Source organism: Gallus gallus, chromosome 14 (assembly GCF_016699485.2).
Source record: "Gallus gallus isolate bGalGal1 chromosome 14, bGalGal1.mat.broiler.GRCg7b, whole genome shotgun sequence".
Lineage (NCBI taxonomy): Eukaryota > Metazoa > Chordata > Aves > Galliformes > Phasianidae > Gallus > Gallus gallus.
In genome coordinates, this window is record NC_052545.1 from 14,889,320 (window position 1) to 14,907,842 (window position 18,523).

The following is an 18,523-nucleotide window of genomic DNA, read 5'->3' on the forward strand; positions in this document are numbered from 1 at the left end:
TGTTTTTTGAAAATCTTTCCACTTGATGTCTCTTAGCATGATTTGTACTAGATGAGAGCAGAACTCAATCAGCAGCTACACATACAGCCATTTAACACAAAAAACACAGAAAAGGGGAGCTGCTTTTAATGTTTTTTGTAATTCTAAGGAATTCTATATTAACATTCCAAAAGCAAAATCTCAGACCTGAACACTATTAGACAATAAAAAAATTGAGCAGCCAAGCTGAAGTTGCTGTTGATATTTTAACTTTATCATTTATAATTCAATGTGTTTTGCCATAGATTTTTACAATTTATAATAGAAAGCATTTATGCTGCCTAAGCTTCAGTTTCATCTTTAATTCTTATACTTTCGCATTGAGCACCCTTCTCCAAGGATTTCTAGCAAGAAAATACATGGTGTTACTACATCAGATGCTTTCAGCATTCTTAAGTTAAACAAAGCATTGCTTTACTCTCTGCACTATGCAGTTAAATAGTGGGGAAAAAACATAGGCATAGGTCTATCAATTCTTCAGCAAAATTAACTTTCCACCTCAACACCTCCATTACTACATTACCACACTTACCTCAGGAGCACGGTATGCAATACATTGTAAAATCCAGTCTATAGCAGGAGAGTAGAGAGTTAAATACAAAGGAATTTCTACACATTGTACTACCAGTTGATTCTGAACTGTATCCCCATGAATCTGTTGAAATAGAACACAAAAATGCACCACAGTGAAAAAGTATTTAACTGAAACAATGACAAACTTTGTTCATTAACTGGAAACTGAGAAACAAGAGCATACAGTTGGATACTAGGAGGAGTTTCCTAACAAGGATTTAGACTGGATAACAGGAAGAGTATCTTCACCAAGGGTGGTCAAGTATTGGAACAGACTACTGTAGGAAGTCCCTTAAATACCTCAAAGGATGGGGACATGTGAGTGCAGTACTACAGGATGTGGTTTAGTGATGGAACTCGGTAGATTAGGTTGACGGCTGATCTTAAAGGTCTTTCCCAACATTAATGATTCTATGATAAAGATTCATACACATTCCTTGCACATTGGAAAAAAAAAATACCAAGATTATTTCAAAAAAACATAGAAATATACTAAATAGAGTAGTTAAAATTTACTAGCGCGCATGTAACATTTCCTATACCACATCTGGATACAGGAACATCCTTAAATCTACATATAAGAACTTGAAAGATTCTCAGAAAGTATTTACATATTGTAGTTGGCTTAAGAAGTATTTTTATGTGATTTGGCAAATAAAAAAATACCATCTACTTACTTGCTTAAACGTTAGAAGAAAATCAAAGAAATTTTTGTTGAGGCTTTCTTTGAGCTGTGGTGCCACTTCCATCCCAACCTGTAGTAAAAGAGAACAACTTCATTTGCATCTATCATCCATGCTCCTCCTTCAACTGTAAGATAAAAAAAATGTATTTTCCAGAGGAACATACCTAGTTGCACCCATCAAAACTTGCTACTATAATCACACCCACTGAGAATTACTTGAGGAAGTTACACTGAGTTTAAACACTGCTCTCAAACACCAGATCCACAGGTCTATAAGTGGTGAGGAAATCAATGTCTACCCTAGTACATGCAGAACAATAGCTCTTATTTGTTGTACACAAAGGCTACAGCAAAAATCATTTCTAAAAGCCAGCCAAAAGTTTAGAAATTGCTTTAAAAACATGCACATTGATTTTTGAAGATGAAATGAAGCAAGGATCCCAGATGAAAATATTAATAAAGATAGATACAGGAATAATGCTGATAAATAATAGAAAGTTATTGTTATACAAGTCCTGTGTAGTGAGGCTGGAACTGCAAAGGAAACTAAGCTACTTACACACGTTTTCAGTAACACAAATAAAAATGGCAAAAAAAAAAATGGAAACAGCATATAACAGATTTTTTTTTCCTAACTTGTTTGAAGGAAAAGACAGGCTACTGACCATATCAGATAAAAATGATAGTTAATTTCTCCTCCCCCTCCCAGTCAGTGGCAGAGCTAGCTGTACTAAGTCTCCAACACAGATCTCAAGTGCTATGTGGTAGCCTACCCTGCAAAGGTATGCTCTTGCATAGACCGCAACAAGTGGATCTCCGATTCCTCTAATCACAGACGTTAATCGTGGGAGACACTCCAAAATCCCCCTGTTAAATTTTTCAGGAATGAAAATGAGATTTAAAGCTAAAAAATCTTTAAAGTTAAAGAATTATACCACCTACTGATAACCTAAGAAGCAGCCTTGTACACTGACAAACAAGCATGATTTACATGTTTCACCTTTGTTAGGAGTTCCTATTAACACAATATTTCAGAAGCAAATTTAACATAAATAAATTTAAGCAAATTTAGCATTAATAGCATATATTCTGTATTTGAATTGCAGCATTTGCCATTAGGAGCAGTCTAAATACCCAGGTTTGTATGCTTGGATTGCAGAAAGACAAGTGCAAGCGAAAAACTTCTCTGCTTTGGAGAAACAGCAGAACTCTAGCAGTACTGTAATTCAGTGTGAAAAAAAGCAACTCAAGTACTGCCAGAACTCCTCTTTCCACAAGTTCTTTTTGACAGACCTGTACTAGTGCTGGGAGATGAGGACCATCAATTCCAGCACAAGAAGTGCCTTACAGTGGTAACGAAGCTGTCTCTGTAGTAGCAATTTGGCTAATCACTCTCATTTCAAAATTTAACTGAAAAGGACAATTATATGTGAAAGAACATTTTCAGCTCAGCAACTGACACTTTTTGCCAACACGAAACTTAAACCAAGACTCTCATTGCTCCTAAGTTGTTCTTCCAGCTCTGCCTCTATTAAGCTTCCTTTCAGCTTTCCTTCTTTTTGCCTCTTTCCTGGTACCAACAATCTTTCCTCTCCACCATGTGAAGTCACTGTTTCATGGTGGTTTGTTATTTTTTTGATTTGCAAACTTCTGGATGTCACAATTAAAGTAGCTTGTAAGACTGACCATTCCCTTCCTTCCCACACTTAGCATTTACTTACGTTTTAGATAGGAACTTATTGCACTTCAGTATTGCTGCTTCCACATAACTAAAAAGAAGCCAAATTAAGGAACAAAACTAATGTATAAGCCATTTAAAAATAAACATCATATACAACATTATATACCAAACACGCTTAAATACATTTTGCAATTAATTTCACTATGCTTTATTGCTCTTTACAATTTGTCTATAAGATTTTCATTTATTCCCAAGCTCTACTCTATTACTGCCATGCTATTCACAGTCAATAATTCAGCTTTCAATTGAGTATTAAGTATAATTTAAAAAAAATAATAATAAGATGTGCAGCTCAAAACAAACAGAAAGTCAGTAGAAACACAGATTACTGTGGGTTTTATTGCAGTAAATCTGTTCACATTTGTAAAAGTCTGCCGAAAAACTTGCAAATGTATTCTGATAGTCTCATTTGAGAAGGATACAATCTAGGAATGAGTTCTCTGATCGAAGCAATCTTGAAAAACCAGTTTAAGCAAGTCTCTTTAGCAGTATCGTTAACAGTCTCTGGAGAAAAATTATCTAGGAAAAAAAAAACCAACCCAGAAACAGTTACATTCTTCCTGGAAGCAAACTGCTTTTCATTCTAGATTTAAAATTGTATTCTTTCAACAAGAAGTTAGGCACAGCATAATAAACTATTACGTTTGATTCTCAGCTATTTCTTGCAGTAGTAAGAACTGAGTAGATGTGCAGCTTGAAAAGGCAAGTAGAGCTTCCAACTTGCTTTAAGTAACATTTCAGTTCAAGCTGAAGTCAAGCACTCAAAACTAATCTTAGTCCCTGCCTCCCCATAACCTTTATTTCTTATTCTGCTTTTATCTATAACAAATGCATACAAATATAGACAGTAAATTATGTTCTAGCATTCAAATTCTTCACTTTTAAAGTCTAATATTTTAAAATAATCTTTAAAAATGACCTTGAAAGGAGGTGCAGGAAATACTGGACACTGACATAACACTTGTTCTTGCATGCTAAACGTCCAACACTGCAGTGTAGTATTTTCATGACCTCTGGGTCTATGCGTATATCAGCTGCCAGCAGGAAAAAGCTGCGACCCTACTGTGGAACAGATGGGTTATGGGCATAGCGCACTGGTCAGCTGGGCACACAATTGTATGCCTCTTCTTTCTCTAAGTTACTTGAATCAGAAGACAAAACAGGCTTCTGGGACCCTCCACATCCCAGATGGCTGGGAAGGGTAAATCCTCAGGGAATAAGACTAAGCAAGCAGATTCTGCAGCAAATATCTGCTTATGAACACCTTGTGAAACAGTTTTAGAACAGCAGTGCGGTCTTATCCATGCCCTCAGAAAGAGAGAAGGTCCTGTTCCACATGAAAGTGTCCCACTTCCTAGTCTAGAAAAGCCACATGATAGATGCAGGTTGAGTATAGCAAGCAGTTCTTTCTGAGCTAAGACCAAAGGAGTTCTTGATCAGTGTGCAGGCAAGGGAGGATGGGTCTGAAACCCCCCTGGGGTTCACAAAGGCATGCATGGCAGGAAGGAAAAAAGATCTTCCTTCTTCCCACGCTTTTAGAGTTGCTCCAGGAGCTCCCACCTGCGGTACTCCCAGCATCGCTGCAGCATGAGCTCACCTCCAGAAGGAGGTTATTGTGCTTAGGAATTGAGCTGTGATACAGGAACTGTCTGCTTTCATTAATGTTTATAAAAACAGTTTCTCACTTCTGCAACAAGCAAATGTATTTTAAGTACTTTTATTAAGTATCAGCTGTTTTCAGGCTGCTGGCTCAAACCTTATGGATCTAACTGCAACCCAATGTTACCACTGCAGTGCCCACTACATAACAAAAATGTTTGTATTTCAGGTATAGATACTAAATACACCGTATCATAACTGCTAAATATACACTTATACACCTATGTTGGAACTTCAACTGAAAAAAAATGAGAAGGGCCCAATTTCAAAAGACCACTCTAGTTCAGTAAAGTGAACACCAGCCTGCTCCTTCTTCCAAAATTCGTCCTTAATGAAAGCAGAACTATCAACAAAAACATCTGTTTACTGAAAACTGAGCTTCTCCGCTTCATCTGTTGACTCTATACATATTAAACCATTAGAAAGCAGTACTTTAAGATGACAGCACATGCTAACAGAAAAGAAAAAAAAATCTTTCTTCATGTAATTTGGCAATTCATATTTAACTCTCCCTCTACTTAGAAATGATTCTTTGTGAACTCAAGTCACAGGAAGATTCAGTTTACGTTTAGCAAGACCAAAACCACAAGCACATTTTATTGCATTTCAGGCATGTTGTTCCTCACAGCTAAAAGGTAAGCTTGCAGAAACATTGTGAATTGTGGAAGCTACGAGCAAAGGATGCTTTACTTCATTTAAAACTAAAATGTACTAGATCCTAAGTACTAGATCTGTTTTCTTAAAAAGAATCTTAAAAAGACAAAGAACTGTTTTCTTAAGAGATAAAGGCACGGGTCCTAGCTAACTTTTCTCAAATCAGTTTAGATATGATTTATTCCAGCAGGACGTTAGGAAAAAAAAACAAAACAAAACACAGAGCTACCTGATAAAGAGACACGATTGTCCATGCACATTGATAGAATTCTTTCATACACTAGTTTACCTAGTTAAAAAACAAACAAACAAACAAAAAGCCAGTAAACATTTTTAACAAACTGTAACACACATTGTAAGTAACAATGTAAGTGTTGATTAACATACACTGGAATCACCCAAAAGAAACCTTACAGAATGCTAACATCATGCTGCCCTCTAGTGAGGCTGAAACATTAGTAGTCAGCATTTAGCACTTTGCACACTGTAAAACATTTATCTGTCTCCATAAAGTGCAGATGTATCCAGGTCAGGTCTCTCCCAGGCCAAAAAAGGACAGCTAATGTCCTGTCTTTGCTGGTCTGGATATTACGTTATCTTCAGCAACCTCACTGAAAGCAGGAAGAGCAAAGAGGAAGCAAGATCTGACAAAACAACTACTCTATGTCATAGCACAACCTGGCGAATATCAATGTCCTTGAACTTCAAATACCACCATAAGCCTCTTCCATAACACAGCAGAAAAACAACAAAATAACATTAAGTGGATGACAATTTCACACAAAGGATTATTTAAAAATAACAAAACTAAAATAATTCAGTAACATTTTGATTACTTCATAGTCCCTGCTAAGCTACAGAAAAATTATCAGACTTCAAGTGCAAATAATGAAATATTTAGACTAAGGAAGCTGACAAAAATTAGGTATTTTCATAATAATTGCAGCATTTTAAATGCTGAAATTCAGAGATCATGGGTTTTCCCAAGGTTTTGTTGTGAACATTCACTATCACATAAAAAACAGAAATGCTACAAAATAAAATATTTTTATTTTAAAGTCCTCACTGATATAAGTTTTTGAACAGTTATAAAATACATTCATATCAGTGCTTTCCAAATGTGTGTGTTGGAAAAATATTTACTGTTAAAAGAGAACCATTTCAGCACTTTGAGGATAATTTACTTTAAAAAAAAAAAAAAAAAAACACCACCCAATGCAAAACCACCATACTTACCAAAAGTATCAAGTATGTCTGTAATTAAGACAAATTTACTTGGGTAAAACTGGATTACCGTTGTGTCTGAAAGAAGCTTTGAACACTAGAAAGGGAAAAGAAAAATAGATGACAATTCAAATTCATGATTTTATTCCAGTCAGATTGGAACAAATCAATACCTACAGATGGAAGGAACCAACACTAACAATTTCCCAGCAAAAAGAAAAAACTTTAAAATAACCAACCATGGTACTCTATTTTTCAGATTATTCTTCATATCCAGAGTTAGTCACAGATCTGCTTTTCCTTTATACAAGGTAATCCATAATCATAAAGTCATAGAAAGGCCTAGGTTGAAAGGGACCATAACGCAGAACTTCAGCTGACTCCGCAGACCTGTGCATTTATTCAGACAAGTTCTATTCCAGAAGCAGCATAAAAAGACTCCTTTCTAAAAAAAGGGCGTTTTCTAATTTCTCACCCTCAGCTTAAGCCCCACATATGAAACACAGAATCTGATAATAAACTAAGCAAAAATGTTAAAAATTTAACTAATGAGCCTTTAAGCAAATCTTTGCAGTTCACGTGACCAGTTCAAACCTTTTGGAAACAGGTGAACTGGTTCATAGCAGTCAAAAACTTTGGCAGAAGTTTCTTCAGAATGAATCTTCTTCAGCTTCCACCTGAAGAGGCATATGACTGTGGGACAGAGCTCCACCTCATCCCAGCATGGGCCAGATGTGGCCTCCGGTCTCTGTGTAAGACTGAGAAGTATGGGAGTCTCTGTGTTCTCCATCCCTTCTTCAGTATCAATGGAGTAAGTAAAAGAATTGCAAATCTTCATTATATTTCAGAAATTCACATAGCAATCTGACACCCCGTGATCGTAACATCTGAACCTGCTTTGATGAGGGACGTGCTTTGTCTCTTTTTTTTATCAGGAAAGAACAAGCGTGCATCAGAAAGACAGGTGAGTGTGCGTTCACATCTCACACCCGAAGCAGAAAGGGCCCTACTGCACAGGCAGCAGGGCACCTCCTGAGAAAGGCAATTCAGCTGCTGTTCAGTACCTCCAAGTACCACAAATGCTTACCACTGCTATTAGAGCTCACACACATAATCAACTTATTTCAGGTTACTCTGAGTAAGTAGCTTAGCTTATCTTGTCTAAGGCACTTGAGGAATTCACATGCAGCTACGGGACTATAAATTCAGGTCCTGCCTTAATAACCAGAACTCTTCCTGCACTCAAGCTTCTTAAAGCCCTCACAGAGAACGAAGGCCCTGTCCTCCCCATCTAAATCAAAGAACTCATCTTGATTTCAGAACTAATTCGTATCATTGTAATATTCAAATTTAATCACTTTTTCCTACCCAGTATCCACTTCTGAAAACAGTAACAAAAAGGTCAAACTTGCTCATTCTATGGCAATAACGAGCGTGCTATACTAATTAGTTATATGCTATATATATTTATATAATCACAGCCTGATGTCAAGGAAGCTACTTAGTTCATTAAGAAGATACAAGACTTAAAGTTATGCTCTTTACTAGGAAGAATCAGCAAAACAGTTATATTTCTACCCCGTCCTGTTTTCTAAGTATAGAGTTACTTCATTATGTTTAGACTCCTTTATGAAAGGATTCTGATGATCATGTTAATTAACCCAATACTCATCTCATTCTTACCAGTCTTTCCATTAATGATGTGCATCTGTTGTACAAATTTCAAACACAAAGTGAATAATATACAGACAATAACAAGATAAGGATACTCAATTTTGATATTACTTGCCTAAAAATGAAGGACTGAACCCCATCTTAGAAACCACCTTACTTGAAAAACATTAGTGACGCCATTTGTAAAAGAATACTAAAAATATTAAGGCACAGATTATTAATATATGTCTTGGTGTCCTTTTTTTTCCCCCCTCCTCCAAAGACTCCACGCTGCCTTCCATTAAAAACATTCACACACTTCACAAAGCTATGACTTCTTTTCCAGAATAATTTGCTGATCTCATAGTATTACAATAGAACGAGTCACTTTAGGTCATGTATCATTTTCTGATCTCCCCTTATTTGTGTACCATTTCCTTTATTGTCTTTACCACAATTTAAGCTGAACTCACTGCTGTTTTCGCAAGAGTATCCAGCATGAAAAAAAAAAAACATCCTGACAAACCCACCTGATGACTACATTCACTACACTACAGCACTACATTGGTCTTGCAGCTTTTAAAAAGATGTCATTATCTCCTCTGTCCTCTGATGCACTCTGCCTGTGGCATTTTTTTTAAAGGCCATGCCAAACAAGAGGACATTTAATTGTCCCATTCCCCTCTGAGCCCCTCTAACAGCTCATCACCTCAAATAAGCCACACAGAAAGATAGCAGACATGTTAAGAAGAAATAATATTTTTAACAATTGAAATTTCCTGTAGTATGCAAGGGTCCTAAATCAGGTTGTTCTATTCCCTTAGTAAGTTTGGATGGAGAAAAACACTGACGGTTCAAAAAGCCATTACTGTACTGGGGGAGGGAGGAAAAAAGAAAGGAAAATTCCATGCCTTAGGAAAGCATTAACTACATGTTATTTACTCTCATCATCTTTAACCAGACACATTTTCACATCTGTTTTTTGTCCACTCTTTTTAGTGGAAATTCCATCCCACATACCCTAATCAAAATCCTCAAACGCGTCACTTTGTGCCCTTAAGATTTATGTCCACAGAACATTAAGAGCTAATAATAAGCAAGCAGGTGGCAAGCTGCAATTACTACTTCTAAATGTCTCCTAACACATACAAATACAGTACTCAGATAACTCCAACCCAGCATGATTGTATTAATGATATCCTATACTTTATCCTTCTCCAGTTGCTACATTTTGCCCTTAAGACAAAAACTATCTGATCTATGCCTGATATGAGAAGGACTGGTAAGGCACAACACAAACATGATGAAATCAGCATTTTGGAGTGCCGCTGCAGTACAAATGATTGAAGAAAAAAGAAGTATTAAACCAGTACAGTTTTAGAGGTAAAAGAGTATGCATTAGAGCTTTCCAGCTCTAATTTTAACGCTGGAATACCTGTCATCTCGAGAAATGTTAGGATTGCAAGATAAAGTTCTATAGCTACAAGACTTTACAGTACAGCTACACTGTATAGCATGAAGCACAACCAAATACCATCCAGTAATTCAGAAGACTCAAGGTTCTCTTTCAGAATATTATGAAACTGACTGCTTTAATTTATTCAGGAGTAACAGAAGAAAGTTTGAATTTAGACACCCAGGAAGCATAAATAAACTTGTCTTGACAGTAATCCTGTTTGGTTTGATACTCTGAAGAAAGCTACTGCCATTCCAAAAGCTTTCTCTGAACAAACTATTTTCAGAACACTGGAACCAAAATTTCAATAAGCACACTGTGGCCACTTCCACCTTGTACAGAATTAGAACAACACAAAACAGTTTTCCTTAGTTAACGTATAGTTTCTAACACACTAACAATTTTGGAAAAGAATTACAGCAGCAGTTGGTTCAGTACTATTTGAGACAAACCATAAACACTCCAACTGTTTGACAGAAGATTTAAATGCCCAGAAATGCATGCTCCTTTCACAAATAGTTTTGAAATAAAACCTAAAGTAATCCTACTTCTTTTTTTTTTTTTTACCCTCCAATCATTCATTGCCATACTACATCAGGCCATAAAAACGTGTATGTGAACCTGAGAACATACAAATGCATCTGAGCTGGAAGCTTCTTTAAAAGTAGGTATGCCACTTCTGATTGATCATCAAACAGCATCTAAAGATTATAGAATTCACGTAAGAGTTTCCTCCTTGTAGCATTTCAATAAATCCCAGAGAAGATTTCGGTATGTAACAGGTTGGATTTTCAACTGTTATCAGAAGTGATAAAACTCCAAAAGAAATGAGTTTCAGTGTGGAATATAAGACTTTAAGAAATAATATAATAGAAAACTACCAGAAACTACTTTCCTCTTGAAAGAAATCGGACAAGTCACACCACCAAACCCACCAGCACTGTACAGAAGAAAACCACTTAAAACTGACCTGAATGACTATTTTCAGAGCTTTTACTTTCTGATCAGAGGACCAAGCATCCTTCAAAGACTGGTTGAGTTCTTCAATTCGATTCATATAATCCTGCTGAGTCAAGTTCAACAGCTCTTTCTGTGATCCCTGACAAGAAAACACAAGTCTATTTAGTGAGAGAGAGAGAGAAAGGATGGAAAAAGCAGAGTCAGATCACTGAGGGGAAAAAAAAAGAAAAAAGAATTCCCTTATTGTCCCTTAACTTTGCATCATCTACACCTCAGGCATTTACATGGGGATGCATCACAATCACTTCGGTTTTCAAGACAGATGCTAGTACTCAACTGTTGTCTGCAAGGTCAGAAATCAGACTATTTCAGTGATACACTATTAGTAGTATAATCGCTATCCTAACACTATACAGATGCATACTAGAACCTATGTAGTAGCAGCATAAGAGACAAATGAAACACATTTTGCCAGTAAGGTCCTAAGAAATTTCTTGGCAGCAAGCAATGGTTGTATTGTAGCCATTATTAAAAAAAAAAAAAAAAAAAAATCAAGACCAAAGAAAAATAAGCCTAAATCTCAAGTACTTGGCAGTCTTCTTTTAAACATCAAAATCTTTCTTTTTCAACAAACTACAACTACAGAGCAAACATCAAGACAGACATCATAATCAAATTTACAGACCTCATAAAAAGCTTGCATTTCAGAAATGAACTAGTAATACACTGGAAGGTAAAATAATTAAGTTTTAGGAAATAGGTAGTTATAAATGCACTTAGAAGAACAGAAGTGGTTTCTGGAACAGTTGTTAGCAGAAGTACCAGTGACATAAAAACTACTTTTAAGCTAACTCTGATCAATTTACCAAGCTGCATTACAAAACAGATGTCATGATCTGAATGTCCAGAAACAATCATCAGTAAAAAAGAACAATTATAGATGAAGAGGAAAAAAAACCATAATTAATGCAGCTACAGTTTCACACTCACACCAGTTTCTCTGGTAAGGGATACTGTAATTTTCTACTCAAAGAATCCATTGTGTAACCATCAGAATTGTGTTTGCTAAGGCAAATGGCGAACTGAAGCTTGTTAGGTGGCTTCAAAACAACATTATCCAGTGCGACTCTACAAGTAACCTAGAGATTCAGGTTTTAAGAAACTAATGTTTCAACCATACTCAGTAAAATACTGCACTTTGAGAATAATTTGAATATTCATTGTTTCAATAAAGCATGTAAACATAACTTTAATTACAGTCCAGTAAACAGCATGCAGCCTCTTCAATGGGAGTATACAAAATTACCTGACATAATGCCTGTAAAGCTCCATAAACTCTCATAGCAATTGCAGACCATAAACAGTATCAAGGTGAAGAAACACTGAAAGATCAGATTAATTTCTGGATCACAAACTCTAGCGATAATAAGAATATGATCTGGTCTCAATTTTCTAAAGTTTGAAGTTACTGGAGTAGTCCCATGGAAATTAGATTTATCTAAAAACAGTTATTATAACAGTGCTTATGGTTATGCACATCTGCAGAATTATGATCTTCTTATAAAAAAAACTACGAAATCTTAATTAACAACTTTATTTCACTTTTAGAATGATGTAATTGGACCAGAAAACTTTCCTACCTCTTCCAGATCATCCAGTTCTTCTAACCTTGTCCTCACTTTTTCAGAAACTGCTGAGCCACTAGTTGTAGTTTTTCCTGTAAAAGATTATATGTTTGAGTTTCTTTAACATTTAAACACTTGGACTTCAAAAGGGAAACAAATCTGAAGGAGCTTGACTAACTCAGACAGCTCCAGTGACAGAAGACAGCTGGTTTCATCCATATGGTAACTATTCCTGAAGGCAAACATTTGATCCAACCTTTGTTGTGAACATGCAACTTTTGTTGGTAAGGAGCCATAGGATAATTTATGTTAGAGAAGCTCAACTTCACTCCTCAAAACGGGCCTGATTTTGAAGCTATAGCAGGTTATAACAACAGGTTAGCCAGTCAATTTAACATTATTTCAGATGGAGATTTCATGCCCTCTTTGGACACGCTGTTCCAGCATTTGACCATTCTCAATCCAAAGAAGTTTAAATGCCGCATGTGTACCCATGCATAAGAATCCTGATTTACTATGCAATCAGCAATGACTACTTAGCCCAGATTTACTTCACAAGAAAACACGATAAAAAATTTAAGATTCAGTTCCTTTTTGAACACTCAGCTGAAATCATTTCCCTTTCACGTAAAGAGAGCAACTGAACAAGTTTCTATGGGATTTGTTTGCTTTTCCTTCCAGCAAGCAGCAGAGTTGATAAACACAATCCTCAAAACATTACTATTCATTTTAAATTGAAGAAAGCTTTAAGCTACAGTGAAAGGCAGAGAATTACATTTTCCTCCATAACACATAATTGTGAATTCATTAGCTTACAGGAATACAAGACAAGGTGGATGTTTTGTCTTCAGTAATTATTTTAAGTAAAAATCCAGCAGAAGTCTTATTGACAGAAAAACAGCATACAACCAAGCATATATCAGGGCAGGATTACATTTCAGCTGTTCTTGACCACCATGGCCTGTCACTCACACCCTACTTCAAGGAAAACTGTTAGTTAGATACAAAGAAACCATTTACCTTTTTCAGATCCCATGTACAAGTTCTGTGAAGAAACAGAAAACACAGACTTTCAGAGAACATGCACTCACCAGCATTCCAAGAATGCACAAAATAATACAATGCTAATGAAGACTCTAATAATTTAGAAGTGGACCTGAATCTACAAGTTATTTTTATTGTTAGAAAAAGATACAATGATGTCTCAACAAACTTTTGGTCTGGGTTCCTAAACAATCAGAAGTGACAGAAAGGTGTACCACAGCTCACAACATTAAAACATGCAATATTTACTCAGGAAATTATTATAAAACAGTGGCATCTAAAATCCCTTATAGGTCTAGTACAAATATAGAAAATTGGAGGAGCTTCTACTTACAATCGAGAGCTTCTCAGTTGTTGTGTATCTACTGAGGATTTCACTGCGTTTGCTTGACCATTGTTCAAAGTCACTTCCTACTGCTGAGTTGTCATCTTTATCCCGTTTCTTTCGTATACCATCCTATGAGGAGAGTATGAGGGCAAATGTTAAATACAAATCTGGAAGAAAAAAAAAAAAAAGGCTGATGAAGGTCAACTTTATGTTTCAAGTGCTTACTGATCCTTCCAGTTATAATATTAAAAATATACATCAACATAAAACACAAATGGAAATACTTTATTCTATTACTACACTATACTCTCTATTTACATTAAGCTTCTAATTAGCGAGACAAATATTTCATCCATGGCTAGCTTTGTTCTTTGGCTCATTTTGTTAGTTAAGTGTCCTACAGTATTACCATGGAAGCAGTAGCAGTCAAAGGATCTGCAGCTGCTGCAAATAACGACAAGGGATCGGTACCATCCAACACACTGCTCAATGGGTCCATCATAGAACTAGAAGAAGAAGAAGAAGTAGAGGAAGTACTTCCTTTCCGGCTCATTTTCTTGGTCTTGGATTCGGTAACCTGGAAGAAAAGTTCAAAACCAGTTAAAAAAAAAAAAGTCTTCCCCCATCTTCTTTAATAAAGCATCGTAGACTACATAAACTATAACAGTGCAATGAAAGCAAGGACTCATCTACCAGAAAGTCTTCAGCATCAGCTACTGCATGTAAACAGAAGCACATTTCTGAGTCCAGAGGCACTCCTCACTAGCATTTCCATTACATCTTTTCTTTCAATTCTGAGTCTATAAAACTCTAAGATCATTCACTCTAAATTTATTTCTAGTATCTCTCCTCTATTTTATTGTTTTCCTCTCTCTCTTCCAATGTCTTCCTTGTTATTTCCTGTGTATTGGTTTTGACTGGGACTGGGTTAATTTTTTTCCTGATAGCTGCTGTGGTGGTGTGTTATGGATTTAGGATGAGAAAAACATTGATAATATACCAATGTTTTAGATGGTTCAGAGCCAGGTTTATACTGAGTCAAGGACTTGCCAGCTTCATGCACTGCCTTGACAGCAAGGTGCTGGAGGTGCACAAGAAGCTGGAATGGGACAGAACCAGGTCAGCTGACCCAGAACAGCCAGAGGTATGTCCCAGACTACATGGCATCAGGCTGAACAACAAAAACTGAGCATACTGCTATCATTTCATTGAAACTGTATTTCTTTCTACATCTATACTTTTAAAAACCTCTCATACATTAAAGTTTAAATGTTTTAAAGTATACAGCTGAGTGGAAGTTAATCAAAAGCAAATCTTACATCAAGCCATGATGCAGGTTATTTATAATGCAATTGATTTCCAACTTACTCATTATTCAGCACTTAATGGAATCAAGAAAACTCACGAGCTGAAATGCTCTATCTATCAGAAAGAGATCATTTTTGACACTCAGCAATACCAGCAAATTTCTTTAAAGGATGAACAACAGAATAAACCTTGACACCTCTAGAACAACAGGTTGCAAACACAGAAGGCCATTTCAGTAGCACACCACCATCAGTTTCAAAGCCTTTTAATTTTAAGAAGAGGAGGAACACAATCAGTTTTATTACATGTTCATTTTCCGAATGCACAAAAAGAAACTCACTGTAATGGGTTTTAGTGGATGGTAGTCACCAAAATCCAAGGGCACAGATTCGAGTTTGTACACATCAGATTCTGAAACATAATTTCTTGACCTTGCATGCCTAAAAAGCAAGATTAAAGAGTCAGTATGTACACATGTAAATAATCACTTATGAACAGAGAAGCATATATTTATATAGATGCACTTATTTATAAAAATAAATATCTAGTGGAAAAGAAGTCAGTGTATACTAAAATTTTTCTCTTTTTTACATAAACTGAAGACATTCTACTTGCAAGTACTCAATTGCATTCTGCAATTGGGTTCTCTTCTGTTTCAACAAACGCAGAAAGGGCAATCTAACAGAGCATACAGCATTGAGACAGGCTGATGGAGATTACTGAACACATCTCTTAAACTGAGTACACTCAGAGTGAAGGGAAATGGTAGGTGTGAAAACACAAGGGAAGAAATCTAAGCGATCATGCTCACATATAACGAGGGACTACGCAGATTAATTTGCATTGCTACAAAACTCTTCCCTGGGAAATCTATTTCCATCTGTCCACTGTACTCATAAGAAAAGTTGCAAAAGTAGAATGATTAGGGAAAAAAAAAATATAGGTACTCATATACTTATATGGTGGATAAGCTTTGCCTCTGACAATTAAGCACACCATCAAGTAGAAAGAAAAAAATCACAAAAAAATATAGATATTTCAACTTTCATTTCTAATCTGAATTTAAGAAATTGCTGTGAGAACTATGGTCTCCACTTCTAATAAACAAAATAACTTGATTCCTGAAAACAACATAAATAAAAGTATTTGAGTAAAATCATGTTGCTGATAGGAACTAACAGTATGACACACCATTTTATCAGCCACAGGGTGAGGACACTGCTCTTTTGTAAAACACAACATCCAACCTACATTTTTAATTGCTGAAATAGAAATATATATGTAAGCACACTTTTAAAGTATGTTTCACAAAGTAGGAAGGCAGAAAAGGGAGAATTACAATTTCCCTGGCTAGCACTGCTGGGAATTTTAAAAGACAATGAAGAGGTACATGTGATTTCCCATATCACTCATAAGACATCAATGTTTGAAATTAACTGCTCCAATGGCATGGGACAGTAATACTGCTTAAACAGGGAACTGAAAATAAAAATCCATGAAAATACACAGAATAGCTGCTTCCCAAAACAAGCAACATCATGGTTACCACTCATACCTTCCCCTAGCAAACGTTACAAAGCAAGGCAGAAGAAAAGACAGGCAGAGATAAGTGAAAATCTAGAAATATATTAATTTTTTCTCTGCGTTCTACCTGCCTGAACTTCTTCATTTCTTTTTCTCTTTTTTAAGTAAAAACTGGACAAAAATGAAAGAAGAAAATAATGCGTGCACTCGAGGTTGCAAACATTTTTATAAGGATTTTCTGTCAGCCAGAATTAAAAACCGAACTATCTAATTGCAGGGTTTTTTCCTCAAAAGTTCTTCTTTGGCACACTTGCTTGGGAACTCTGTAATGCAGCTCCTTGGTGCAGCTCCTGTCATTGACACACCCAACAATATGTCACTCAGCAAGAGAAAGAGTCCAGGCCGATCCATGCTTGCTCCTATTGTTTCCTAATCTTTATGCAAGAACAGTCTCTTCAATTACACTCCTTATTCACTTGATTCACAGGTTAACTAGCATTTCAGTGAAAAATCTTTCCAAGTTCCCTTCTCAGTTACCGTATTTATATTGTTCTGTCACAGCTCTGCCAGTATTTACATACCTCTTTCTTATATATTTGTTCCGATCAATGGTAGAGAAGTACTGCTCACAGCTCACACATAGCATACCATTCCCAGGAGAGTATCAACTGTATTCTCATAGTCACGTAAGGCATCACTGGACAAGCATTCACGTGGAAATGAAGAAAAGCTGTTCACCCTACAACAGCCCTTTACAAAGTACATTTACAATATGATCAAATGCTCAGCACAACTCGCACCGTAACCAGCACAGGGACCAGAGGAGCCGGCTTTGAGCTTTCCAATCTCAGTAAACAACCTCACAGCAAACTTCCACAAGAAAAAAAAAAAAAAAACCACTGTGAGCCACACCAAGCTAGGTTTCATTTCTGGTGCACACAACAAGATGCACCTCAGGCTCCAGGCAGATTCCCCAGCAGTTTTGAGCCTTTTTCCACACACAAAGATCACTGCATGTGGCATCAATCTTGAGCACCAGCCAGACTGCCAGCCCCCCCCGTAGAGCAAGAACCTCTCCCTTCCCCCCCACGCACTGATATCCTCTAGGCACACAGCCCACCACAGGCTCAGGTTTACAGCCATAGTTATTCTGTTCGGTTTCTGCAGGGTCACCAACTACAGAGGATCAAACCCCAGTAAATACCAGCAGCGCTGACAGTCACTTGATGCCGTACAGCCACACATTTTATCTATGTCAACACAGGTTTTAAGTTACCTGCGGCACAAAGTATTTTATATATATATAGATATACACACACAAGGGAACACCTCATCAGCCCACTAATTACCACTAACTCTTGCATCTTCCTCGATTCTACACTGCCCTCAGACGATGGCTTGCTAATGACTACTGTAAGTTGGCTGCAGAAGGACAACAGGTCTTCCAAAACAAAAGAACAGCTCGCTGGGAAAGCAGAAAAGTTTTGGAGAAGAAAAAAAAAAAATAGCTACAAATATCTTCCCTCAGTGCCAGAGAGAGAGCCCTCGTGTCCCAGCCCGGCCCCACGCCCGCCCTGCTGGGAGCCAATAGTGATACCCCCGGACGCTGCTGTACCTCACCCGCTCCTTCTGAGAGAGAGGCGCCACCCACACCATCATCAAATCAAGCAAAAAGCGAACCGTCCTCGTCTATTTTTTCTTGGTTACTTCGGGAAAATAAAAACCCACAAAGTCGCAGAGGACGGCGGCAAGGACGCCCGGCCGCGGCCCCCACCCTCCCCCCCGGTCTCCTCTTCCCGAGGGCAAGGCGGACACCGTTCCCCACCACTCATCCGCGCAGAAGGAGCGTCTCCCGCATCAGCACCACAGCCCCTGAACTGCGGGCATACGGAGGCTGAACACCGACCCTCACGCCTCAGCGGGAACCCGAGACGTGGCCCTACCCTCTCCCGGCACCACCCCGAGAGGGGATGACAACCCTCAGGGTGAGGGTCCCGGAGCCTCACCATGGGAAGGCTGCCATCTTGCCTCCGTCACGTGCCTCCCGGTT

At 37.3% G+C, this 18,523-nt stretch overlaps 1 protein-coding gene across 7 annotated transcripts in view; it reads right to left on the minus strand.

Annotated features, from left to right (window-relative positions):
- The window catches only part of C16orf62 (C16orf62 homolog), a 57,879-nt gene extending 39,356 nt beyond the window's left edge, over positions 1-18,523 (minus strand). The window contains exons 1-15 of one of the 7 annotated variants that reach the window (XM_025155368.3): positions 18,480-18,523; positions 17,055-17,170; positions 15,290-15,389; positions 14,051-14,218; positions 13,648-13,770; positions 13,290-13,314; positions 12,285-12,361; positions 10,655-10,783; positions 6,588-6,672; positions 5,581-5,640; positions 3,461-3,557; positions 3,019-3,066; positions 2,071-2,164; positions 1,290-1,367; positions 572-694 (exon numbers count right to left, since the gene is read on the minus strand). In XM_025155368.3, the coding sequence (XP_025011136.2) occupies positions 572-694; positions 1,290-1,367; positions 2,071-2,164; positions 3,019-3,066; positions 3,461-3,557; positions 5,581-5,640; positions 6,588-6,672; positions 10,655-10,783; positions 12,285-12,361; positions 13,290-13,314; positions 13,648-13,770; positions 14,051-14,218; positions 15,290-15,389; positions 17,055-17,119 (1,272 nt within the window). In that variant the 5' untranslated portion in view covers positions 17,120-17,170; positions 18,480-18,523. Of the gene's footprint in view, positions 1-571; positions 695-1,289; positions 1,368-2,070; positions 2,165-3,018; positions 3,067-3,460; positions 3,558-5,580; positions 5,641-6,587; positions 6,673-10,654; positions 10,784-12,284; positions 12,362-13,289; positions 13,315-13,647; positions 13,809-14,050; positions 14,219-15,289; positions 15,390-17,054; positions 17,224-18,088 lie in introns of those variants that run through there. The other 6 variants (XM_025155367.3, XM_046900692.1, XM_015294787.4 and 3 more) reach the window with 6 other exon arrangements.